A 27,516-nucleotide genomic window follows, 5' to 3' on the forward strand; every position below is an offset into this window, starting at 1 on the left:
GGGTTGGGGATGGTGGACAGCAGAAATTAGATAGGCAGCAGATAGTTTATAAAGCAAGAATGTGCATTCCATTCTGAAATTCATTGATTCATAAAGGTTTGTTAAGTACCTACAACAGATCAGGCCTTGTGTCTTATGTTAGAATATAGTGGTGAATAAGATAAAACCAATCTTTGCCTAAATAGACCAGTGTTATTGTCTGCAAGACAATTCAGATAAGGCCAAGGCCATTATACTGTGTGGTGACCCTTCAGATAAATATAGTACAGAGTGCTGTTGGAGCACATAGAAAAGGCATTGACTGACATTTGGAAAGTCAAGGAAGGCTTCACAGAGGAAGTAATAGCTAAAAGGACATCTGAAGAATTAATAGGATTAGTCAGGCAGAATGTGACATTTGAATAGAGTGGCCCAGGTAGATAGCATGTGCAAAGGCTCCAAGGTAAGAGAGATCATGAGCTAAAAGATACACTGGAGTGTATTAGGTACAGAGTTTGTGGTAGTGGATGAAGCTGGAGAGGTAAGCAGAGGTTAGACCATGATGAAATCTTGTTAAGTATGGACTTCATACTCAATAATATTACATGATCATTACATGATCAGGTTTGCATTTTAGAACTGTTACTCTAGTTGCATTGCAATATGGAATGGGTTAAAAAAAGGAACAAGACTTGGAATTGAGACTAGGAGACCAGAAGAGTCTTTGTGTCTTTTTAAAACAAATTATACTTGACATGCAATATTGTATTCATTTAGTTTTCAGGTGTACAGCATAATGATAAGTGATCATCATAGAGATCTTTTTGTGTTGAACCAAGAGCCAGGTGTTAGAGGTGGAGGAAAGTAAATTAGGTGATAGGATGCAATTTTAAAATTACTTGATGATTTTACCTGATGGGGAAGAAACTAGAGTTAAAGTGACCCCTAGGTTTTTGCCTGAGCAACTTAACGAATGGTGAGATAAGGAATAGAGAGATACTGCAACAGAGAATACCAGAGGAGGGTAAGGAAGACAATATAGAACTCACTTCTGGACACATGTACTTTGAGATTCTCCTTGAGTGGGTAAGTGGAGATGTGTCCTGTGGAATCAGGAGTCTAAATCTCGTGAGAGGATCTAGGCTGGCTGTGGTTTGGAACTAATTATTATATAGATAAATAAATGAAAGTACCTGATAATGTGTTGAATTAGGAAAGTTTGTAAACTCTAAAGCACATAACATGTTAATTTGTAGTGCTAATTTTTATGTTATATTAATAAAAATATACACTAAAGACTTCAAAATGGTAGTTTTCTCTTCCAAAAAACGTGTTTGATAAATGTTGAGTTCCTATTAATCAAAGATATAAATATACAATGTAGTATTCTCATTTGTCATCCATGTGATTAGTAATTAGCAATGCAAATGTTTATATTATATTGGAAACATATTGATGATAATAGTTATTTTTATTGTCATAAAAGGAATGTTTCATATGATTAATATCATTCCTAGGTAATGTGGCATTTCCTTTTATTACAGCTTTTGATTGGCTTTGAATCTGGAACAGTAGTGTTATGGGACCTCAAGTCAAAGAAAGCTGACTACAGATACACATACGATGAGGTAATAACATTCATTATTTTTGCTAATCAAAAGATATTATCATTTCTTTAGTTCAGAGCAGCTTTTCTAAGAACCCAATTAATACCTTTAGTTTAGGCAACCTTTGAAACTTCAATAAAACACACAAATATCTTTTGTATCTACTATACAAAAGATACTAGAAGATAATACTACACAATACTAAAACAATACTAAAATTCTCTTTCCCATCCCTATCATTTGGCCATAAAATTCTCCTACCCCAGGTACCAGTGATACCAATTTTTTATGTATTTTTGCAGAGGTATTCTGTACATTTGTAAGCAAATTAATACACATTGTATTTTTTATTTTATATAAATGATTGCGATATGCTGTAGACATTTATAGTTTGCTTGCTTTAAGACCTAAATACAGATTGATTGTGACTGATTAGTAAGTCTTTTAAGTCTGTTTTAAACTGTAGACCTCTCCTCTCACTCTTTTTTTTAGTGTTTTACCTCATTTCTTCTTTTTTGACATTTATTTGTTGAGGGTAGAGTCTGCCCAACAATGGGTTTTACTGTGTGCAGTCTCAATGCGTTTAATATGTTTTTACCCTCACACTTCCTATAAATTGGATAGTTACTGAGGCTTGATCTAATTCAGGTTTGTTTTTGACTTTTAGCAAGATTACTTCATAGATGCTGCTGTTGGTCTTCTGTCAGGTAGAATATTGTGCGAATATCAGGTGTGAACAGTGTGTGTGATATTAACTGTCAGTGACATTCAAGGCCTGTTATCTGTTAGTGCCAAGTGGCTGCAAAATGGCACGTTCTAATTCTGTACTTCCTTCCTTGTTTTTATTAGCTAGGCCACTTCAGCAGAGAGATTTCCTCTTAGCTATTGTGCTAGATTATGCAGTAGTATAGTTCATATGGGAAAGACAGGATAAATACTTTGTTCTTTCTGTTTCTTTCAATATTTATTCTAAAGGGGTTGTTTTGTAGTAATCTTCAACTATTACCAATTTGCTCTTATGTTTAGTTTTACTCTGTATTCAAAGATTAAACCTATTTGATGTGCTTCAGTACATTGAAGTTACTGATTTTCAAATTATTTCATATTTGGTCAGTGAAGCTCCTTTATTTGGTTCCTAACTTCTTTGGTGATGACAGTAGTCTTGGATAGCTTCCTTGCTATCTGTTATAACAAAGTGTACCTATTAATTTGTGTATATTTGTCCCAAACTTAGAATAAGATCTTTTCCTATGAAACTGTGGCTTATTTCAGTATGTAATAGTGTCTGACCATAATTTAGATAATGGGGGCATTCATGATTTCCAGTTCAGTGAATGGGGCTAGGAAATGTGTAAATGGTTTTGCTTATTTGTTTGTTTTTATGATAAAAGGTGTCAAGTTTTCGTATTGATGCTTTCAGTTACTCAAACAGCAAGCTAAATAGTATAATTGTAGCAAGAATTGGAATACTTTATAAATGACTGTATATTATCTTTGTAAACATAACTGAAAGAGAACTTCCTTTGTTTTCATAGCTGTATACTTTCTGTTTCTCATTCTTTTAGTTACTAAGCATTGTTTGGCTCACTAATTAATATCTTGAAATTATACAAATAATATTTTAATATACGAAGTTTTGACCAATAGATCTATTTTTAAAACTGATTATTTTATTTTTTTATAAGTTAAAATAGTGATTTTGGCTTCAGCCATTTTGGAGTGACAGGGACTGGATTTACACTCTCGCTTAAACAATACATTGGAAAAATATATGTAACAATAATGTTTAGAAATGAGACAGCAGAAGTATCGAATAAGCATTCCTTAGAGAAAGGGGTACAAACAAAGTGATCCCTTCAGTTGCCTTAGCTTATGGCCTAGAGAGATTTTCCAGATCTCAATACATTAAGGAAGTCCAACAGTCTCCCTCCAATTGAGGAGACAGAGTTGGAAAACTGGGGAAGCCAACATATGTGTAGCTTATACAGCAAGGTACCAGAGAGTGGGGAGCTACCTAGAGAAGGAGTTTTAAAAATCTGCAAGGAGCTCCCCACCCCGAGTCTTCAGTTGACTACCGATAAATGCATGAGTGTGAGAGGCTTGGTAAAGATCTGGAAAGGAGTAGGTAGAACAATTTCTATGGCACACACAAGACTGAGAATAGTTCAGATTCCCAGCACAGTGGAGAAACCTTGTAATACACAGGGCATCAGGAAAGTACTTACAAAGGTGTTACCTCAGTGGGGCCAAACTAGCTCTATACTAAAGACTGACCTAGCTAGCTTAACAAAGCTGAAAAACAAGCCTTGCAAAATCCAAACTGTTTCCAAGTAATAACAACTACATTCCAGAAAATGTTTAAAAGAATATAGTAACCCACCATGAATTTCACAATGGCTAGCATCCAAATAAAACATTATGAGGCATGCAAAGATGCGAGAAAATCTGATTCAAAATGTGAAGAAAGTACGGTTAATAAAAAGACTCAGAAATTGACACATATGCTAGAATTAGTAGACACAACAAATACAGTCTGATGTCACAAAAGGACCTTTTGGTCAACGATGGCATATGTGGTGGTGGTGTGCCGCAGAGCCCATGAGTGTAGTCGGCTCTGCCATCTAGAGAAGTGTAGTTATACTCTATGATGTTTGCATGCACCTGAATCACCACATTCTCATTGTTAAGTGGTGCCTGTCTGTACAGCTTTTCCTCGCTTTTCAAAAGTTCACATTACTTCACTTCTGCGAAAGGCCTACATTAGCATAGTACTTTAACCAAAAGAAATCTGGAGAAGATTTTCACAGTTACGAATAAAGGCAAAAAATGAAAAGAGTGCGCGGTCAGTGTTTGTTTTGCAGCAGGCCATGTAGAGACAGCGTAAGTCCCAAGGATGAAGAGTGGCATTGCCAAGCTCCTTTCTGGGGACCACTCAGCCTTTCAGCATCAAGTCACCATAGCTCTGAACTGTACCTGTGAGCACCTGTGCTTTATCTTGACTTATTTTGTGTACTCGTTAGCAACATGTGTCCTAAGGTATCAAAAAAGCTTAAGAGAGTGTGCTAGGGGTATTACACTTAGCATAAAACTGGATGTAATTACAGATTTGGATTGGGATGAATGAAACAATGACATTGTGTGAACACTGAACTTTAGGACTGGAAATGCTCAGCATTTTTAAATATAAATGAATGGGAATTGTTTCTTCACTTTATGTCATTTTGACTTACAAAAGGTTTCATAGGTTACTCTATTTTTAGATAGAAAAAAACCTGTTATAGACTCCCTTATATTCTAGAAGGTAAATGAATGCATGAACATGTTGAGGAAAGACATGGAAGACTTAAAAAAATACAAGTAGAATTTCTAAAGATGAAAAATAAAATGTCTCAGATGAAAAATTCTCTGAATGGGTTTACCAAAAGATTTAATAATGCACTGTGGAAAGCAGTAAAGAGATACCTCAAAAATCTGCCTTTTGATCCAGTGATTCCACTTCTGGGGATATATTGGAAGAAACCCAGAACACTAATTCAAAAGAACTAAGCACCCCTGTGTTCACTGCAGTGTTATTTACAATCGCCAAGATAGGGAAGCAGTCCAAGTGCCCATCAGTTGTTGAATGGACAAAACGGTGGGACATTTCAAAAAATTTTTTTTATTGTTCAGTTACAGTTGTCCCCATTTCCCCCCCATTATTCTCCCCTGCCTTACCCACCTGCCATTTTCCATGTTCAATCCCCCCCACCCCCTCCCCGTTGTCTTTGTCCATGAGTCCTTTATACGTGTTCCTTGACTTGACCCTTCTCCTTCTTTCCCTCATTGTCCCCTCCCCTCTCCCCTCTGGCTACTGTCACATGGTTCTTTATTTACAAGTCTCAGGTTCTGTTTTGCTTGCTTGTTTATTTTGTTGATTAGGTTCTACTTATAGGTGCAATCATACAGTATTTCTCTTTCACCACCTGTCTTATTTCACTTAGCTTAATGCTCTCCAGCTCCATCCATGCTGTTGCAAAGGGTTGGAGTTCCTTCTTTCTTTCTGCTGCATAGAATTCCATTGTGTAAATGTACCATAGTTTTTTGATCCACTCACTTACTGATGGGCACTTAGGTTGCTTCTAGCACTTGGCTATTGTAAATTGTGCTGCTGTGAACATTGGGGTGCATAGGTTCTTTTGGATTGGGGTTTCAGGATTTAAGAATCCAGGGTATAACCCCAGCAGTGGAATTGCTGGATCAAAAGGCTGTTCCAGTTTTAGGTTTTTGAGGAAATTCCATACTGTTTTCCACAGTGGCTGCACCAGTCTGCATTCCTACCAGTAGTGCACTAGGGTTCCCTTTCTCCACATCCTCACCAGCACTTGTTATTTGTTGATTTGTTTATGATGGCCATTCTGAATGGTGTGAAGTGGTCTCATTGTGGTTTTAATTTGCATCTCTCTGATGGCTGGTGATGCTGAGCATCCTTTCATATGTCTCTAGGCCCTCCATATGTCTGCCTTGGAGAAGTGTCTGTTCAGGTCCTTTGCCCATTTTTTAGTTGTACTATATGTATACATACAATACTACATATATGCTATATAAGGATCTTATAGGTACTTATATAGACTATATGTGCATACATATGTAACATGTAGTATTACATGTAATAGCATTAGAGCAAGAGTATTAGAAACAATGAGATCTTCTGCCAAGTTGAATTTGTATTTAGAAAATTGCAGAAATAATAGAAAAAACTTGTTCATGTTTATTGCATGTAAAGTTCATTTTGTTTTTTTCTTTAGTAGGGTATTTTCTATAATATTTTTCTCACTGCTATCCTGAATAATTGTAAATTAGTGCTTATTTTTGGACTGTTTAATAATTTAATATCTTAAATAAAGGTACTTTCAAATAGATACATATTGTTTTCTTTGGCAAATTAGAAATACTGGTTTTCCATTTACATGTAATACATGTTTATAAAAATGTACATATTTTTATATATGACTAGAATTTTTTTATTTATAGGTTCCAGACAATACTTATAGACCACTCTTGTATTTCCCTTATCACTTTAAAAAATAGATTTAAATGGCTTTGTGAATAAGCTTCTTAGCACTGCTCATATTTTGCAAAAATGATTTATCTGTAAAGAATTGCTTATTTTAAGATTGAGTTTGTGGAATATCATATGTGACTTGGAAAAATGTATTACTGTTTTAAGATTTCATTTAGAATTTTTTACAGATACTTTGAACCTAAAACATTGTGTTAAATATTGGCATTTAGGAAAATTCGTATTGGCTTTATCCATTGTCATTTTAGCTTTTAAATCTGATCCATAATATCAAATAGTTTCATTTAACTTAAATTTAGAAGCATTGAGGAATCCAAATGAATGGACATGAATTAGATCATAGTAAATGTTGACTTTGTACATAAGCAGAACTGTTAAGTTTTAGTTAGGGTACATGGTTTTTGTGCTGTACTCCACAATTCTGACACAGTAGGGCAGCTTTTAAAGTCATTTGGCTATTAAGAACTAGAAGTATATCAGCTTGAGTTAAGAGGTAATTTAAAGAACCTAGGAGAGTGATTAAAAATGTTTTTTACAGACAAAAATTAAATATTAGAACAAAGAACTGAAGGGTAACATAGAGTTATATAAAAATATTTTTCAGATCATTTTTTAAGTGACTTAAAGGTATAAAATAAGTTTCTAGTCAAGAGAGGTTCTCTTTGGATTTTAAAAATTGATTCTCTACTTACTATGAGAAACGCATAACATGTTTTGAAGGCCAACCTGAGGTATTTTTATTTGATCTTAATTCCAAGTATACATTTTTGTTTTCTTAGAATTTTAGTTAATTTAAAAAATTTGTCCTATGTCAAAGCAACTAGTTTGTACATGGAATATTGGTTGTAATTACTTACATGGTATTTTATTTAGGTGCAGTTTATTCTAAGAAAGAATAAGAATACATTTCATTTTCTTGAGCTTTTAATTTTATACACACATACATATGCAAACACATATATTACTATTATATCTTCCTTAGGCTGGTTTAGGAAGTAAATTTAGTAAAAAGAATTAAAATAATGTCAGTACTAAATTAAATCCTAGTTGTATTGCAAGAGAGCTAAATTATTATGGGAATGTAAGGTTACTGTATTGTTTTCTGTTTGGGAGATAAAAAGTTATATGAAAATTAATTGCAGTATCAATAATGAATACCTTTGTGTTTGAATAAGCTTTTAAAAATGGACTTTGTCGCCCCCTTTTTATAGGCTATTCACTCTGTGGCTTGGCATCATGAAGGAAAACAGTTTATTTGTAGTCATTCAGATGGCACCTTGACTATATGGAATGTGAGGTCCCCTGCCAAACCTGTGCAGACAATCACTCCACATGGTAAGAATGTATCACTACCTAAATTGTGATGGACAGTAACTGTTGTGTATGCATATGGGTTTGTTTTTCTGGCGTTTTTTTGGGGGGGCGGGGGATAAGGATAAGTCTTTAATTTTGATGGCATTAAAAATAATTACATATGTAGAAATAATATGTAATAATCATGTAATAGAATCTCAAGTTATATTTGCAGTTGAAATAGCAACTTTGAACTTTGAGAAAATGAATGTTAAATTATCTTTTGAATATTGTTTCACTAGTAGTTCAAAAGTAAATAACTTTGTGAGTACTATAGAACTGACTTTTAGCTTTAGTCATCTTAAAGTTATCAATTTGCAAGTTGCTAATGAATATATAACAGTTTTTGAAATCTTGGAATTCTGCAGAAGGAATTTTATACATTAGTGTTGAAGAACCTCCAATTACCCCAGGTTTGATGATTCATTAGGAAAACTCATAGGACTCAGCAAAAATAGTGCAAAGCAAAATCAGTAAATGGAAAAGGCATGTGGGGTGAAATCTGGGGGGAACCCTGCTTGAGTATCTGAGAGTCCTCTCCCAGTGGGCTCACACAGGACACGCTTAATTCCCCTAGCAATGCGTTAGTACCACATGTCTGAAGTGTTTTCTCCCAGTGAGGCTCGCTTGAGTTCTGTTGTCCAGAGTTTTTATGGAGGCAGTCTGTAGGCACCTTCTGCTTCAGCACCTAACAGAATTCCGGACTCCCACAAGGAAGGCGGGGATTCATTGTAAACCATATTGTTTGTGCAGACAGCTTAGGCACAGTGGGCCACTCTGCAGTCTCAAAGCCAATTTACCAGATGCCAAGCATGAACTAAATTTTCAAGCCCACCTTTCCAGAAATAGCAGTCTCAGGCCTGCTATGTGAACTCTTTTCTGCACAAGTAGTATCTATAAAACATAAAAGAAGCTTTTATTAGAGAATTTGTTCAAAACAGGTTATGAAGGCCTTTTGTGAGTTTTGAGTGGAGCCCAGGAATTTGTCTCTCTTTATTAATCTTCACTCTACAATCCCACCTTAAAAAGTTCTTACCCAGCAAATTAAGGGAAGTCCCATTAATGAAAATGTTCTTTAAAATGGTAGTATGTTGAATATCCTTGTAGCTATTGCTAATATTTCTTTGCTTGCTTTAAAATATGAATGCCTACTTTTAAAAAAAATCAGTACATTCTGAAATATTGCAATGTAGAAATTAAACAGTAAAGTTTAAAACTTATTTTATCTATCTGTGGCAGAAAGTTCTTTTAGACTTGTCTGTTTTCTGGTAAAAATAACAATTCTTGAAGCCCAGTGTTGTGATATACTTTACCACTGCTTTGTGGCAGCAGTCATCTTTCTGGAAAAGTATGTATTTTAAATTTGCTACAGATCTGTTTGTGCATGTGTCTAGGGAATAGCCCTTATGGTAGTAGGTTCCATTTTTCCTTAATATAGTTTTTTCTTCCTTCTCTTGCTGCCTATGTCCCCAGTCTTGGTAGTACCCCTGAGAATTCTCATGAATCTTAGGATCCCAATCCCGCTGCAACCTAATAATCCAGAAAACCAAAAAAGTAGATGATTAGTTTAGAAACCTGTTAAATCTAGAAGCAAATGAAACTTGTATTGAAAATGATAAAAATACTTAGTATTAGTTTTTCAGTTTTAAGCTTATCTAATTTTTTTGGTATTATACAAAAATATTTTTTGAACTATTTAAGAGGAAGTTGTCAAATTACTCCTCATTCACCCTCAAGTATTCCAGTACCTCTTTCTTACATACAAGACATTTTCCTGTATTACTGCTGTTTGCCTTTTATCAAAAAAAGTCTGTATGTAAATTAGGTTTAGTTGTCATGTTTCTTCAGTTTTTTTTCAGTCTGGAACAGTTTTTGAGCCTTTTCTGGACTTTTCATAACTGACAGAATTTGAATATTATAGGTCAGTTATTGTATGAAATGGAACTCACTTTGGTTTGTCTGATGTTTCATCATGATCAGATTTAGGTTGCACATTTTTGGCAGGACTATCCCAAAAGGACTGGTGTTCTTTTTGAATCCTTTCAAGTGGAACTTGTATTTGATTTGTCCTGCATTGGTATGAACTTCTGATTAAGCTTCTATCTACTAGGTCTCTCCATTGCAACAGTATTGTTTATCTCTTTGAAATTAATAAGTATTTTTATTTGTATTTGTAATCAATAAGTACTTTGATTTGGAGGAGTACTTTGGGCCTATAAACATACTATTCCTCATCAAACTTTACCCTCTGATTTTAGTATCTGATGATGTTTCTTGGCTGAATCAATTATTACTGTGATGGTTGCCAAATGGAGGTTTCCTATTTAATCTTCATCCTATTTTTATACTGAAAACTTACCTCTTTGAGAGCCAACTTTTAGAGGTGGCATAAATAAGTTTCTGTAGAGTTTATAGTATCTTAGCAAAAAAGAGTCATTAGCTAAAATTATTTTTAAATAAATAAGACAGTGAATGTTTATTTAATGGTTTTCAACATTACAATCCAAACAAAATGTAAGTAAAGAAAAATTTTTCTGTGGCAGGTATTAAAAGGTAGGATGGCATTTGTTGTATAGTCTATCAGTCTAAAAATATAGATGACCACAAGTTGTTTTACTTACAAAATATGAAATATTTCCAGTAGTAACAATGTTTACTTTTTATTGCTAGTGCTAGGTAACCTACCAAAGTTAAATTTATGTCAATAGCTGAGTTCCATTCCAAAACCAATGCATGTTTTTACATTAAAATACAAAAATGTTTTATACCATAATAAATTAATATATATGCTGTATTTCTTGTATATAACTTTTAGTATGCTAAATGTTTGATTTGATGGATCAAAACTTAAGTTTTTTTTCCCTCATTACTGTTACTAAATTTAGTTATTTTCCACAATAATTAAAGTGTTGTCTCTTGCCCTTACTCTCTAACAAACAGTTATAGTAAATTACTTTAAAAGTACTAGACTTTAAAAATTTTGCCCGGGTTAGGTTTTTTTTTTTATGTTTAAACCCATTTAATGGTTAAGCATTTTATTCTTAAAAAAACATTTGTAGGTGTTAACCTTGATAACCAGGAACTGATTGTACTTTCGGATTCCTACCAGTATGATGTTTAGTGTTAAGAATACCTTAAGATGTCCTGAAGAATCTGTTTAGAAAACACAACGCTACACCGGCCTGACATGGAGTTTTGAAGCCAGCAGCCTGTGGTTAAGCACTGACTCCGTAGTTTCTGGCTCCGTGACTTTGGGAAGTCAGTTAACTTCTGAACCTCAGCGTTCTCATTTAAACATAGAAGTACTAACTGAAGTGAAAGTACCGGGAAATTGTTTTGTGCTGTGTATGTGGTTACAGAAAATATAAATCTGGAAATGTTATTTACTTGGTAAGGTGGGACCAAAAGAGTTAGATTAGAGTAGTAATCTCCAAAATATATTTCACAAATACTAATTTTTAAAAGATTAATTATTTATATTGGTTTGTATATTTAATACACTTATTTTATGTGGGTTTTCCCAGACTTACCTAACTTTAGTATCTTTTATTCACAGAACAGCGTGTGGTTCTCTAGTATTCCGTAAAATCACTTAGAGACATGGTGGCCTAGTGCTGGAACTGTAATTGAATTATGAGGCAGTTCTCCAGGTCTGCTAGTTATGTTCAGTCATTAGCCTTGGATGACACCCTTCACTGCTAAAGTTGTTGCTAGTGGACATTTACTCTGAGGGACATAGCAGTTACTTAGATAGTGATGGTAGAATGACCAGTAAAGGAGAATAATTTGAAGTCACTTAAGAATTTTCTGATATAATGTAGGATAATTTTACTGTATGCATCAGAATGGTAGAGGTAGTATTATTTTTTCTGAAAGTCTCCATTTCTGTGTCTGAAACTGCTCAACATGATTTTTCATTAATCAGAACAGATAATAAAGAATGATAGCTCCCTTTAATCTAGTTTTTATGATTATCAAAGAACATTCCTGGCAGTCAGACAACCTGGATAATTCTAGCTTCGCTTTATAGAAAAAACCTTGTGGAAATAATTACTGTTCTCTGGGACTTAGTTTTATCATATGCAAAATGTCAGGATTGAATGAGGTATAAAGCATGGTGCATATGAGGAAATTAAGCCAGAGTTGGTCCCATATTGGTGGGTTGTAAATCTGTGTTTATGTATGCAGAGTCTAGAAGGCAAACTCTGCTTCTGTTTCCCTCCTACGACAGATGGGCTTCCATTGTTTAGGAGGGAAGAAATTTGATAGTTCTGGCATGGCTCACATGCAGTCATCATGGTTAAGGGAGTGGCTGGCCCAGAGTCCCCCAGAATCTGCCCTGTAAGTGTGCATGTGTGTGCTGTGTTGCAGAGTAGATGGGATTCTCAAAGGAAATGGAGATGTTTGATGGACAAAATTAATAGGTGTCCACTGTAGGTAATGAGATTTTAAAATTTAGTTTCCAGAGCTTTTTCATCAGTATAATCAATACATGTATTAAGGAATAAAACATGATTGGGGAACGTTTATCAAGTGTTGCTGAAGGAAAAAATAAAATCAAAGTTTACATTAATAAAAGTCACTTTAATATTTTAAGGATGTGACTTACAAATAATTCTATAAATCTCCTTTTAAGAATCACCCAAAGCATAAAAATTCAATAAATAATGAAACCATACTTTAGTTCCTTATATAATTCATTGCAAAATTTACCCCAGTTTATATATTTGAAAGGACCTACCAAACTCCATAGAGTATACTCAAAATAAGGCTTTTATTTAAAGGCAAAGGACGTGGTCCAGCAGAAGAAGGAGATTGCAGGCTAGCGTTCTGATAGGTGCCCCATATGCAAGCTCCCATGAGTGAGTGCTCATGTGCACAGGTGGGTTGTGCTGAGATTCCTTGCTCCGAACACAAGATCTGACTTCTAGGAGTGCAAAGAGAAACTCTCAAGGAGACCTTGTAAATGATCCAGGGGTGTCAGATTCATTTTCACCAGGGGCCACATCAGCCTCATGGTTGCCTTCAAAGGGCCGAATGTAGTTTCAGCTCCTTAATGGTTAAGGAGTAGTTGCATTTATACAGTCCTAAAATATTTTGGATAATCCATTCTCTCCAGGCCAGTTAAGCCAGTTGCCAACCTTCCATGAAGGCACTGGGATCACCAGGGAAGTTTGGGAAGTTTTAGACATTGAACAAGCACATCATAAATCCCACTGCCTTTAACCAAGAGTCAAAATCAAATATATGTGTGTGTATCCAGTCTGGTTGTAAATCAGCTCTCTCACACTCATAAGGAAAGAATGTGCTCTTCAGTTCAGACTAATATTATGAACAGTGTGATTCTCCAATTTGAATCATTTATTTCTTAGAACATCACTGTTCAGTAGAAATATAATGTGAGCTGTATGTATAATTTTTAAATTTACTACTAATAATAGTAAAAACAAATAAAATTAGTTTTAAAAATAAATTTTATTTAACCCAAAACATGCAAAATATTGTCATTTTAACATGCAGTCAACATACGAAATTGAAGTATTTTTACGTTCTTTTTTGTACTCTTTGAACTCCAGCGTGCATTTTATACTTAAAACACAACTTCACTTGGACGAGCTACATTTCCAGTGTTCAGTGGTCATGTGTGAGTGGTGGCTCCCGTACTGGCCATCCAGCTGCAGACCGAGAACATCACTGCTGCTTAACAGCTGTATCTGTCAGAAAGTGTGTTCTACAATCTAAACGCAAAATTAAAAACTTAGGAAGCACTTGTTTTTGTCAGTGTTCCTCACTTGTTTTTAATACATCTTCATTCATTCATTCAACAGACGTTTATTGATTACCTCCTATGTACCAGAATTTCAATACTGGACCTATACTGCCCTTGAAGAACTCATAGTCCAGTGAATGAAAATGATCTATGAACTGACAACTATATTACATTATGATAAGTGCTGAATTCACAAATTCAGGTTATATGAGCTTGATCATAAAGGATGAGTGGGGTGTTACGAGACAAAAAAAGAACATAAAAAGTCATTTTAGTCAGAAGGTACGAAGACACAATAAAAAACACAGTGTTCTTGGAAAACTGTAAATAGTTTAATAGGACCAGAGTTTAAACTTCCTGTGGGCACAAAGACAGAAACTCATACCAAGGCATGAATATATGTCATAACAGAGTTTGACTTTCATGATGGGTCCCTACATTGTAACTCATATACCATGGGAAACATGACAGTATATCAGGTGAGCTGGGGGCAGAATAGGGGGTCAGTTAGGGTGCCACTGAACTAGTAAACAATAAATAATGGAGAATTCATTTGTGACAGCAAATAGGAAGAACTGGGTATAAATGGATAAAATTTTGGAATTAGAATCAGTAGGACTTGGACCAATTAATTCATTGCTGGCTGGGTGGTTTATGAGAGTGGGACGCAGGACACAGTAAGAGACAAGAAGAAATCAGATGTGATGTGGAGGTTTCTGTGATTTATCAAGTGAAGTTTTATAATTAACCTGAACTTGAAACAATTTACCAAGGTAATTCACAAGTAGTTGAAAGAACAAGCACAGATGACACCTAGTGGTGAAATTTGGTGATCTTGTAAACATCCTTTAAATAAAATCTTAGCTAGTGCCTTATTAGATTTGATTTAGACAATGGTTAATCTTGGGTTACTGGTGAACAAATCAACCTTTCTGGAACATAAGCAATAATAGGTGAAATAATTTATAAAACCTCAGTTAAAAAAACAGTATGCAAATCAAAATAACAAATTTTCAAGCAAGATTAATGAAGAAAGATCACTGTAGATCTGCAACATTTTGATTTACAGAGATAATGAAACTACCCTGTTAGTATTCTAGCAGGGGGGTGGGAAAAAGTTAATGTACAAAGAAATAAAAATCAGACTGCTTTAAACTTTATTATAAGTTTAAATACTAGACACAATAGAGCAATATCAAAAGACATTGAGCAAGACAAAAGTTGAGAATATTGCCCTGGCTCATGTAGCTCAGTGGATCAAGTGCAGGCTGCGAACCAAAGGGTCACTGGTTCGATTCCCAGCCAGGACACATGCCTGGGTTGCAGACCAGGTCCCCAGTTGGGGGTGCATGAGAGGCAACCATATACTGATGTTTCTCTCCCTCTCAAAAAAAAAAAAAGTTAAGAATTTGTACCTAGCCAGGTTTTATGCAAGATTTATAATCTCAAACTTAAAAAGGGTCCAGAAAATGTAACACTTGATGTCATTCTTTAAAAATTGTTTTAGCCATTGAAAGATTACCAGTGAATATTGAAATAAGTTAAATTGAGTTATATCTGAATCGTTGTTTTACTTCATTAAAAATACGTAACTAGTTTTTTTTAAATAAATGTAAAATTTGCATCTGTAATTTCAAATTATAACAATCTGAAATTCCCATTAGAGTTTTGGGTGGTAAAAGATAAAGTCTGATGCTGCTGGCCTTCAGAGCAAACATTTACATGCTTTACTATGAAAGGTCCTGTGTCTCTGAACAGATGGACATAGAGGTTGAAATTCTCACTTTGTTCCTTGTACAGCATGAGGGGAGACTTTTCAGACTTAAACCTCCTTTCTTCCCATAACTTTCTTTTTTCCTCAATTCCTTCTTCCACTTCAACCATCTAATCTTCTCCCCTAGCAGTCCCTTCCAGTACCTTATTCTGGTGTTCTACTTACCTGCATCACTAGTCACCTCTTGGTTCTTATATATTGGGGTGACAGAGGTTCAAGATTCCACTGCACAGTCAGTTCTGTATAAAGAGGCAAAGAAGTGATCCTCTAGGATCTTGCTTTTCTTAACCCCTATACTTTGGGGAAATCTCCCATGTTATCTGGCGTAGCCTAATTCCTTCATTTTAATGGCCATGAAGTAGCCAATTGTTTTTTAACAGTTTTCCACAATTTATTCAGCAATTCCAAATTAATGGACATTCACTTTGTTTTCAGTTCTTGATCACTACTAATTATGTTGCCATTACCAGCCTGTACATATTTCATAAGAATTGGTTCTTTTGTACTTCTGTTTTAATAAATGTTCTCAAACTGCTTTCAAAGAAGGCTGTATCTTTCACATTTCTACTTTCATGTATGGGTTCCACTTTTTCAGTGTTCCTGCCAGCAATAGGTATTACATAGGTAATTTAACTTTCTGCCAATTAATTTTTTTTAACTTCCTGTTCGCTCAAAATCTCCAAGTCCTCCAGAGATGAGTGACTGGGATGTTGACCTTCTCCTTTCCCAGGTCTTTCTAGGTCATCTACACAGCCTTGCACTTGTATGCAGCCTCCTAGGTCCCTAGGAATATGTCTGGTTCTTCAAGGTTTTATTTTAAATTCCTGCCCAGACTCTTACTTGTTCCCCCTGAAACCACAGCCTTAGGCAGCCAGGTATTGCCAGCAGATTGCTGTTATTTCTGTGGTGCCCGAGGGTAGGGCCTTTTGCCTCCCTGAGCTGATGTCTGTCTCAAGTGAAATTACCACAACACCTTGAGAATATAGTTTTCCAGGGATCTATAAATTGGGACAAAATATGGATTGTGCTCTAGAGAAACTGGTTTTAATAGAACTGCAAAAAAATTCCAGTCCCCTATGTTGACTCATACCTTTTCTTACCTCCACCTGGACACCGAGCTGGGAGTGAAGGGGATGGGAACAGCTCTCCAGCAAAATGTTCCGGTCTTCCCTGTCTCTGCGGTGCAGTTGTTTTTATTGGGTAGACAGTGCCCCACTCCTTTTGTGCGTATTGTGGCTTTCGTTAATTTCTAGCATTTTGAAGTGTTGAACTTGTTTTACTGTTTCTTTTTTTGTGGGAAAGTGAGTTCACCAAGATCCTTGCTGTGTTATTCTGGAAGTTAATCTCATTTCTTAGTTTTCTCAGCTGTTCATAGGCATTGACTCTACAACGTGAACTTTATTTCAAGTCAAGAAAAGCTATTGGGATTCTAATTATACATTAAATTTGTAAGTTAATTTTGTAAGAATTGACATTTCAGGATTTTAAGTTTTCTTGGAAACATGACAAGACTGATAGACTTGATTATTTAAATGCATACATTTAAAAATGTTCAGTGTTTAAAAATTGCAAAGAATTTAATCACCAATGATACTAGGGAAAATATTAGACACAATGTTAAAGAGCTTTGAATGTTAAATTTATTTTTAAATATAGAGAAGATTACATACAAGCATGAGTAAAGGATATAAGCTATTTTTAAAAGAAGAAATACATATGACCAGTAAGCCTAAGAATATTTAGCAAATAAAAAATACAAATTAAAATAAGATAACCATTCCACCAATCAAATTAGAAAAAAAAATAGTGTTTGGGTAAGGTGTGGCAAAATACTTAACATTGCTGATGGAAGTATAAATTGGTTCAGTCTTTTTGGAATACAGTTCTACCCAGATGTCTCTTTTTTAGGAATTCAAAGGAGAAATTATTAATTATTCACTCATTAAATAGTTATTGAGCACCCACCAGGTATGCATCAACAGAAAACACAGACACACTTAAAAACCTTTGCTTTCATGGGATGTACATTCTTGTTGGTGAGGCGAGCAAGCAGTGTAAAGTGTGTTAGAATGAGCTGGGTACCATGAGAATGGGGAAACTGGGAGGGAAGACAGGTGTCGGGGTTAGAGGTGTATGTTTGGGGTCTAAAGAAAATATTGTTTGAGTTAATTAATCTCTAACAAATGGGCATAGGTGTCTTCTTTACGTTTTTCAGAGTTGTTTCTGCAATGAACATATAGAAATAGATAACAGAAATCAACAAATATTTTAAAAATAATCTAATATTTTTGACAATATGAGTCCCTGACACATTTTATAGAGGTTGGTGTATTTTAGCAGCCTTCTAGATATTACAATGGATGAATTTTACTTTGGGAGAATAAATATATAAGTGAATTTATTAGCATGGGGTTTAATTTTGTAGCCTGTCACACTTGGGTAAAAATCTAATTTATATTTATTTTTTTCAAACTTAGCTATGTTAAAACATGAATTCATTTAGCAAATTAAAATTTTATTTTGCTCATCTGCAATTAAGAATATTAAGAAGACTATCAATTTATCTTACTAAAATTATATGGCATAAATGTTACAAAGTTATTCTGTTTATTTGCTTTTCAGCACTGAATTTCAAGAAGTAAATTTACTTATTTTAAATATTTCGTATTAACTACTTATATCAGAATCACTTTTATTGTTTCATGGTGGGTTTCATTATATTTCACTTTCATTTTATAAACTATCAATGTAAGAATTTAGAGTAACTTAGAATTTTAGAATTTAATGCAGGAAAATATATTTTAGGAAAGCAGTTAAAGGATGGGAAGAAGCCAGAACCATGCAAACCTATCCTCAAGGTGGAATTCAAAACGACTAGATCTGGGTAAGACTTTCCTTCGTTGCCAATCTTCATTGTGTATAACTGCTCAGATAGCGCTGAAGGCTATTCTACCACTATTTTTGAAGGCCTACTTTAGAAAGGTCTAGCCCAGTCTTAAATTTTATGCTTTATTTCACAAAATAACTAAAGTTGGTAAATTTAGGATAAAATACTTCTAAGTTCTCTCTGTATTTAGCAGTTTTGCTATATATCCTGGAATGTTTGAATTATTTTCTTATCAAGCTTCATACATTCTGTTAGATTAGTCTTCAGTTAACATAGAGTTTATTTGCTAGTAAAAATTGTGAAGTAACAATGAAGAAAAAGTGATTTTAAAATTAACCTATTTATACTATATATGTTAATTATAAAATTTTACATGTATTCTTCAAAAACTATTGTCGTAAGAATATTTGGCAATACCAAACATAAGTATAGTTTAATATTAAAGGAAGTTAATTATATTTGAAGATATCGATTGCCTTTATTAGATATAAGAATTACATGGTTTTTATACTTTATATATCTTACATATATTTTTGTGTATACCAAATGTTATATTTAAAATATAATTTGGAAAACAAATTTTTAAAAGTTCTAAATGTTTCTTTTTTAAATTCCACATCTCTTTAAACTCTAAAGGAGTTCTTTTGTTTATGCACTAGTTTCCCAGAAAAAGTGTATGGTTCTATTCACGATAGCTATGTAAGAGAGTGGACTTAAGTAGTGTATGTAGTCCCATGGGTCTCAGATTGTGGTTCCTGGGCCGCAGCATTAGCTGAGAACTTGAATTAGAGATGCGGATTCGTGGACTCTACACCAGACCTTTGGAATCAGAAACTCTGTCTGGTGGTGGAGCCCAGCAGTCTGTGCTTTACTAGACTTACTAGATGCCCATTCAAGTTTATGCAGCTGGCATATTTTTTTGTATACCAACTTACAACTGCTGGTTAGTGTAACTGACTTGCTTCCCTTTTTAATCTATTCTTCAAATCTCAGTTAACTCAACCCTGTTCTCATTTGGCAAAAGACACTAGACTGAAGAATCATTAAGATTTATATGTTTTCCACCTCGATCCTCTTTAGCCTTCCTCTGGGATCCATCAGATAAACTGTGTTCAGACAGTAGGTAGAATGAACTCCAAGAGTAATAGCATTGGTTTAATTGACTGTGGATCCCTCACTGTGTGACCTTTGGCAGTTATTTGACTTATTTGTGCTTCAGTTTCCTCATTGATGACAGGAATATGATAATAGGTCAAAAGGTGGTTGTGATGAATTGAAATAATTATGTATTTCAAACATTTCACACAGTGCCTGGTACATAATAAAGTTTCTATAAATGATTGTCCTTATTAGGAAACCTACTACTAGCAGTTTTTTTTTTTTTACTTGCTGTAGTTGTCCAATGGCAAAGGAATGTAAACAGTAAAAGCATGGCAGCAAAAAAAAAAAAAAAGCAGGGGGTGGGGGATGAAACAAAAACCTCAGTATTTATAATACAACATAAAATGAATTGTCTAAACATTTAAACTAACAGTCCTAATTATCTTTTGAATTATCTGTTCATTTTAACATATTGATTGGTAATAAAGGCAAAAATCAGGGAAGATTTTCCCCCCTCTTTTTGTTCCCATTTTCACTCCTATATGATGGTGATATTTATGAGTTCTGGTTTTCTTACCGAATAGCAGCAATACTTTTCCTTTCATAGGATCAGAAGTGAAAAAAAAGTCTCACTGTTTTATATGCATTTGTAGATTCTATAAAATTAATCAATAGGATTCCTTTCTTGTAGTGGTCTTCAGCTTTCCTTTTTTTTTTCTCACTCCATCGCCCCTTTCCTTGACATAGGGCCCCAGAATTCTGATATGCAGCCAACATTGAGAACCAGCCCCTCCCACCTAGAGCAGGTAAATTAAGCTAGACAGCTCTCACCTTTGTCCTGTCCCTAGCAAGTGTCTTGGGCAGAGGCCAACAGAAGGTGTTCTGTTAGTTCCTGTTGACAAATCACCTGAGTTTATTAGAAGAGCCATCCTTCCCTCATTAGATTCTTCTGCATTTTCTTCTCTTTACCTAGAAATCATTCTAGGCAAGATTGCCTCTCATCCTTTATAGCTCAGCATAAATGTCACTACTTTAAGGATGTCCTTTATAGCTACGTTGAGTAGGTTGTGTCCCTCAGTAGCACACTCTCAGAGCATGCTTTATTTTTCCTTTCTAGAACTTATGTTTATCATTAATAATGAAATGGTTCATTTAAAGCATATCCTCAGCTCACTGAAAGTATGGAACACAACTGTCTCACTTCTAATTGTCCAGCTCCTGGCATAGTGTTACTGAACGGAGGAAGGAAACGATAGGCTGGTGTGTAGAAAAACGTAGCCGTAAGGAATTAGCTGTTGTTACCTGGTAATGATAAAAGCATAGTGTAACTGCGAGGCACAGGTCAACTCTGACCAGAAAATGGAATCAAGATGTGTAACTTTTCTTTTCTAATAAAATAAAGTGCATATTATACCAGGAGAGATCAGACATAGGGGTCAGTGGCAATATCATTAATACAGCTTTTTAATAGCACTGTTATTAAAGATAATGGCAGTATTCTTTAAATGCCTGTTCCTTGAAAAAAGTCAGAATGTAAATGTTAAGTCAGTTCTGTTGAAGTGTTGCCTTGAAAAACGAATGTGACTCGGGTGTCGAGTCCTGCAGGGAATGTTGCTGGCGCAAAGTAATTAAGAGAGTGAACTCTGGAGCCGGACCACCCGGGTCTGAATCCTGCCTCGGCACTGCTCATTGTGCAGTATTGGGCAAACGGACTGAGCTTTCTGTGCCTGTTTCTTCTTCTGTGAGATGAGAGCAATAGTGTCTACCTTGCAGAGGTGCTATGAAGAGTAAACAAAGTTTTATGAACCACTTGGAACACACTATTTAAATCAGCTGTCTCACATATTAGTTTCAAAATAGCATTTGATAACCTCTAACAAATCTCTAAAATGTAGTTATTCTCTGATTTTGCATCCAAAAGCAGGTCTGTGAATGGCAAGGTTGATCAGACCTTATAATAGTTAAAGAACCCCACTAATATCCTTCCCTAGATTGAGAAATACTGTGATTTAGGACAGTGATTTTTGTTTTTTTAGACATCAGGTAATGGTGATCTATTAGTGCTCTGTGAAAATAATTTTGTTGGTTGTGACCACTGATTTTTAACTTATAGATTACATAGGAAATAGCAGAGTGCACTGTACACTTTAAGGGTAAGTATTGGTTCATGAAACTTTTGTTTAGTTGTGTACATTTATGTATCTGTATATTGTAACATGAAGTAAAATGCATTGCTTACAATGAGTCATAATCATAACATTCAAAAGCCCCTGATTAGTAGAAATAACTTAGGTGTTTGATTGTCAGACTTCGGTTCAAATGCCAGGTTTTCCACTTGCTGCATTATCTTCAGCTAGTTGCTTGACCTCACTGACCCTCTCTCCTTACCTCAATGAAATAGGAACAGTAACTCCAGCTTCAGACTATTGTTGTGAAGAACTAAAAGAAATATAATGTGTTTGGCACATTGTAGGTGTGTGATTAAATTCTAGTTCTTTTTCTTCTCTACTTCTATACATTCTTCTCACCGGTAGACTACATAAGTAGTTGTAGGCAGGGCCAGATTTTCTACTGGCAGAGGGTGCATCTCTGAGCGGGTTCAAGTTTTCCAATAGGTGCCCCATTGACCTCCTTGCACTTCTGCACTACAGATCATTAGAAGAGTTAGTTTCTCTCAAGAAATGGACCACCATTAAAGAATCAGTAGTTTTGGGGGAAGTGTCTCTGTTAGGGAACCTAAAAGTATGTATTATCATGATTCAGTTTGGTAATTTAGTCACTTTAGAGAGTCATGACTAAGATTATCTCTTTTCATCACAACACCTGCTATGACAAACCTTTTCTGTGTGGAGCCAGAGAGTAAATATTTTAGGCTTTCCAGGCCATACGGGTCTCTGTTGTAACTATTCAACTCTGCTGTTGTAGCCCAATAGCAGCCATAGACAATTCATAAATGAAGGAGTGCAACTGAGTTCCAATAAAGCTTTATTTACAGACACTGAAATTTGGATTTCATATACTTTTCATGTGCCATGAAATACTGTTCTTCTGTGTATTTTTACAGCTATTTACAAATCCAGAAAGTGCCCTGGCTGGTGTGGCTCAGTGGATTGAGTGCTGGCCTGTGAACCAAAGGGTCACCAGTTCGATTCCCAGCCTAGGGCACAAGCATGGGTTGCAAGCCAGGGCCCTAGTAGGGGGCATGTGAGAGGCAACCACACATTGATGTTTCTCTCTCTCTCTTTCTCCCCTCTCCCCCTCTCTAAAAATAAATAAATAAAATCCTTTTTTAAGTGTTCTTTAAAAAAAATCTAGAAAGCATTTTTAGTTTGCAGCACATGCAGAAAAGGAGAGTCTACCGTACCTTGATATGCACACACAATATATGTGTTTAACTTTAAGGAAAATTTTTGGGTTTTTGTATTTATTTCCCCCACCCTCTCTGGTGCCAGAGTGTATTTTCAAGTGGTTTAGAATAGAAGGTGATTTCTTAAGTTTTAATTTTATATGTTAACTAAAAGCTTAGGTGGATTACCTATATAAGAATATGAAGCCCTGACCAGTGTGGCTCAGTTGGTTGGGCGTCCTCCTGCAAAACCAAAGACCACCTGTTCCATTCCTGGTCAGCTCAGGGGTCAGAGCACAAGCCCGTGGGTGTGTAGAGGAGGCAACTGATCAATGTTTCTCTCACACAGTGATGTTCTCTCTCTCCCTCCCTTCCCCTCTCTAAAAATAAAATCTTAAAAAAATGAATAAACACAGACTGTAATAAAAGCACAGGGTACCTTTGTGATATTCTGGTTCTGAAAATATCTAGGTCTGTTTTAGTAACACCTGCAAACTTGTTACCCCTGAGTTTTCGTTACTGTTCCTGGGTCCTGGTTTCCAATGAAAGAATCCTAACTTTCTGAAGCCCAAAACAGCCTCTGCACAAAGATTGTTTTTGCCCCAGAACACATGCTCACTATCGTAGTTTTTTTTCTTTGCTGTAAATTATTTTTTAATAACGACATCTGTTTAACATGCTGTACTTACAGTGCTCTGAGAGCTGTATGCATATTTTATTTAACCTTAGCAACAATCCTGTGAGGCAGCTATTAATACCTCTGTCTTAATATTGGAGAGCATTGAAGCAGAGAGGTTGAGCAACTTGCCTAAGGTCTTACAGCTCATAAGCTGGAGAGCCCAGGTTTAATTAAGTCTGTGCCTTTAACCACTCTACACTTCCTTTTTAATGAAACCTAGTCTCTGTTCACATTAACCACCAATCCCAAAGATCATACTTACACCCAGAGATCCCTCTGCAACAATTGCTTTGCTAAATTACCTGCTAAAAAACTGCAGATGAAGAAACTTTTCTCCAGTTCGTTCACAGATATGTTGACCACTGAGAACAGTGTTTTGGACTCACAGGTTTAGTAACAGTCTTTACATCAGTGTTTAGTCCTCCTTTTATCATACATGGAATCTCTACTCATCTTTGTTCCCTCGCCACCAGTGTATTAAAGTCAGCAAATATTTCATATTTATTTTCTCTCCTTCATTCCAATTCTTGCTAAGCCATGGCAACAAGAAGAGAAACTCATTTAGACAGCATGCCTGCTTTCAGAAACAAAAGCAGTTTCCTTTTGTATTGTCTAAGCAATTCTTGTATCCTTTCTTGACACAAAAAATAGTATTTTATGTCTTGAACTGAAGACACTAACTTAGATGGCTTGTTTCCCAAACACCAAGAAGAAAAAATATTAGTAGGGGAAGTGCACATCCATTATTTGCTTACTGTATGCCAGGTATTCTGCTATGCAATTTGAATGCATTGTCTTTCCTACCTCTCATAACATCACTGTAGAATGGGCACTTATATTGTCTTCATATAGATAGTGAGTTATGGAGAGCTTAGGGTAAATTATCTTGCCCTAAGAAGTCACAGAGCTGGAATTTGAGGCCAGGTTTTCTCCAGAGCTGGAGTTCTTAATTGGTACCCTGAATATTTTCACAGACAGTGTGGGCTAGGATAGAATCATCCTAACCCTTTACAAGTCACTCAGTTTGCTGAGTACAGGAGTAGCTTTAAAATTCCCTAGTTTATCTGATCTTAAGTTAACACTAATTAAATCGTACTCAATACAAGTAATCCCACAGATGTGAACTGAGAGATCTATCTGTGCCTTTAACAGGCTGGATAACTTAATGCAAGTGACCCGAGCTACTCAGAGGACTAGAGAACTTCATAGAGCACTTCTAGTCTACAAATTTAATTATAAATTGATGAAGTCTAGATTACATTTTATGGTATCTCACTGGGTCATGCATGGTACTTGATCTTAACACTTGTTTAAGAAAAATCCATACGATTTATATTTAATTGACCCAATGGGTAAACACCTCTTTGAGTTTTTAGATTCTTAAAATTTGAAATGCCTCATCAGGTAACCTTCACTGTTTTCATGTTAACATCACTGTGGTAGTCAGAAATTATCAGTAGCTTTAGAGACATACTTAAGACCCTTCCAGATTGATCTTATCTTCAGTCTCTCAAAACCAGAACATTTTCTCCCAGTTTTATTCTTTAAACCTGATACTTAGTTAGGGTAAGTTATAATTCACTTTCTTAATTTTAAGACAACTTGACTTGAAATTCTGTCACACATTTATGATATAATTCACATAACTAGAAAACTAAGACTACTAGACTGAGAGCTGTCTTCTGACATGAGAACACCTCATTTAGTACCTGAGTACATGCCTTATTGAGTTTAGTCCAGGGCTGCTTCTCAGTTTAAAGTGCCAAGATCACTCTATTTTTAAAGCTTTTCACTATATTAGTTTTTAATTCATTACTGCTAATTAAAACTGATACCACATATTTAATTAAGTCTACTGATATAAAAATTTATTTCGAGATCTTTGGCAGGTTTCACTGTGTTTGAAAGTGACTGTCTGTTGAGCCCACATAATGTACTCAGTCAGTGGTGATTGCTACAGTGGAGGTGATGTTGCCTGAGCGTAAGAAAAATGAGCACATACACAATGGTTCCCTGGTAGTTCAGAGCCCTATTGAGCCAAGGCTCCCAGCACTGGCATTTTATCCTGAAACATGCTTAAAACAAAGAGGTGGAAAGGAGGACAAGTAGATTTTGACCAGGGGTGGGAGGAAAAGGAAACAAACAGCATCATGTCCTTGAAGTGTTTATAGAGAGTAAGTTAAGCACTGCTGTAGAAAGATTGATTGGGATGATAACAGAAGGAAGAATAGGCATACAAGATCTCTCTGGGGAAAGTCCAGCCATTGTTAATGTAATGAGAACAGTTTTTCCCACATCGATGTAACCTGGCAGCCAAGGAGAGTGGACTAGAATGCACATGTGTGAACAATGATGACTTCACTTTACTAGTCAGTGGGGGCAGTACACATGCCATTGAGTGAGCATGTGTACTGTGTGGCTGTTGCATTCCAAATGACTGAGTGAATAGAGCAAGCTGAATCTGCATCAGATTTTGTGTTGAGCGTGAACATTTCTCCACGAAAACTATTCAGATGATTCAGAAGGCTGCAGCTGTGGACAACTGGTGATTGGCAGCCTCATCATGACAGTGTGCCCTCTCATGCATCGTGTCTCTTCCAGAGCTTTTTGGCAAAACATCAAATCACCATGGTGACTCAGCACCCCTACAGCCCAGATTTGGCACCCTGTGACTTCTGGTTTTTCCCAAAACTAAAATCACCTTTGAAAAGGAAGAGATTTCAGACTGTTGATGAGATTCAGGAAAATAAGACAGGGCAGCTGCTGGTGATTGGGAGAACTGTGTGAGGTCCCAAGGTGCCTACTTGGAAGGGGACTGAGGTGTTATTGTCCCATGTACAATGTTTCGTGTATCTTGTATCTTCTTCAATAAAGGTCTCTTTTTTGTATTATGCGGCTGGATACCTTCTGGACAGACCAGACCTTGTATATTGTAGGAAAGATAATTTTTTTAAAAGATTTTGTTTATTTTTTAGAGAGAGTAAGGGAGGGGTGAAGAGAGGCATAAAAACACTGATATGCAAGAGAACATTGATTGGTTGACTCTCGCACACACCCATCTGGGAGACCTGGCCCGCAACCCAGGCATGTGCCATGACTGGGAATCAAACCAGCGACCTTTTGGTTTGTGGGCTGGTGCTCAACTCATTGAACCACACCAGCGAGGGAGAATGAATTTTTTAGGAGTACTTTATTAGCATCATTTCAAACACGATCCAGGATGTAAGGGCATTAAAAGAAAGGAAAAGAAAATAGAAAACACCTGTTTAGAACATGCATTCAAAGAATTCAGCATTAGCGATGAGTAGCAATTATGTCTCACAAGAAGAGTAAGGCAGATTTTCGTTTTTACTTTCAATTAAGGAAGACCTCCATCGAGCTAGTGGTAGAAAAGACAGAGCTATTGGTGTCAGAGTCACTAAGAGTGAAAAGGGAACAATTTTGTAAGAAAGTTTTTTTTTTCACGTGAATTTGTTACGATACAGGAGATAACTTTATTTTTTAAACACTAAAGGCATTGTCATGTGATTATATGATCCAGATACATTCTTCTGAAAACCTCTTTTTGGCCACAGAACCAGAAGTCCTAGGATTAAGCTAAGTTTCGGGTCCTGAAATGAAACATGGAAGTAGGTGAAGTAGATGACAAGAAGAAGAAATGTTGTGGAGGGGAGCGTGCTGCCTGAAGGGTGGAGGCGGGAGTGGGGGCTAAATGACGGAAGAGGAGACTTGCTGGGCCCTGCTGCAAAGAGCAGCACTTAGTATAAGCGCTTGTCGAATAACTTGGTTTACGTAGGTATTCCTGAGTGGCCTAGGAAGCAGAAAATTCTCCAGCATAAAGTACATTTTAGCAGTACTTGTGTAATGACAGATATGGAAATGTCATTAGAAACTGGCAAAGTACTTCCATAGAATTTCAGAGGGAAATTGCATTCTTTTAAAAACGTATAATTTGTTCGCA

At 35.7% G+C, this 27,516-nt stretch overlaps 1 protein-coding gene across 6 annotated transcripts in view; it reads left to right on the forward strand.

The window, feature by feature from the left end:
* Positions 1-27,516, forward strand: part of STXBP5 (syntaxin binding protein 5) — a 129,464-nt gene that overhangs the window by 43,214 nt on the left and 58,734 nt on the right. For all 6 annotated transcript variants that reach the window (XM_045842600.1, XM_045842602.1, XM_045842605.1 and 3 more), the window contains exons 7-9: positions 1,524-1,607; positions 7,857-7,980; positions 18,348-18,426. In XM_045842600.1, the coding sequence (XP_045698556.1) occupies positions 1,524-1,607; positions 7,857-7,980; positions 18,348-18,426 (287 nt within the window). The remainder of the gene's footprint in view (positions 1-1,523; positions 1,608-7,856; positions 7,981-18,347; positions 18,427-27,516) is intronic.

Source organism: Phyllostomus hastatus, unplaced genomic scaffold (genome assembly GCF_019186645.2).
Source record: "Phyllostomus hastatus isolate PE091 unplaced genomic scaffold, TTU_PhHast_1.1 phas_contig_40, whole genome shotgun sequence".
NCBI classification, from domain to species: Eukaryota; Metazoa; Chordata; class Mammalia; order Chiroptera; family Phyllostomidae; genus Phyllostomus; species Phyllostomus hastatus.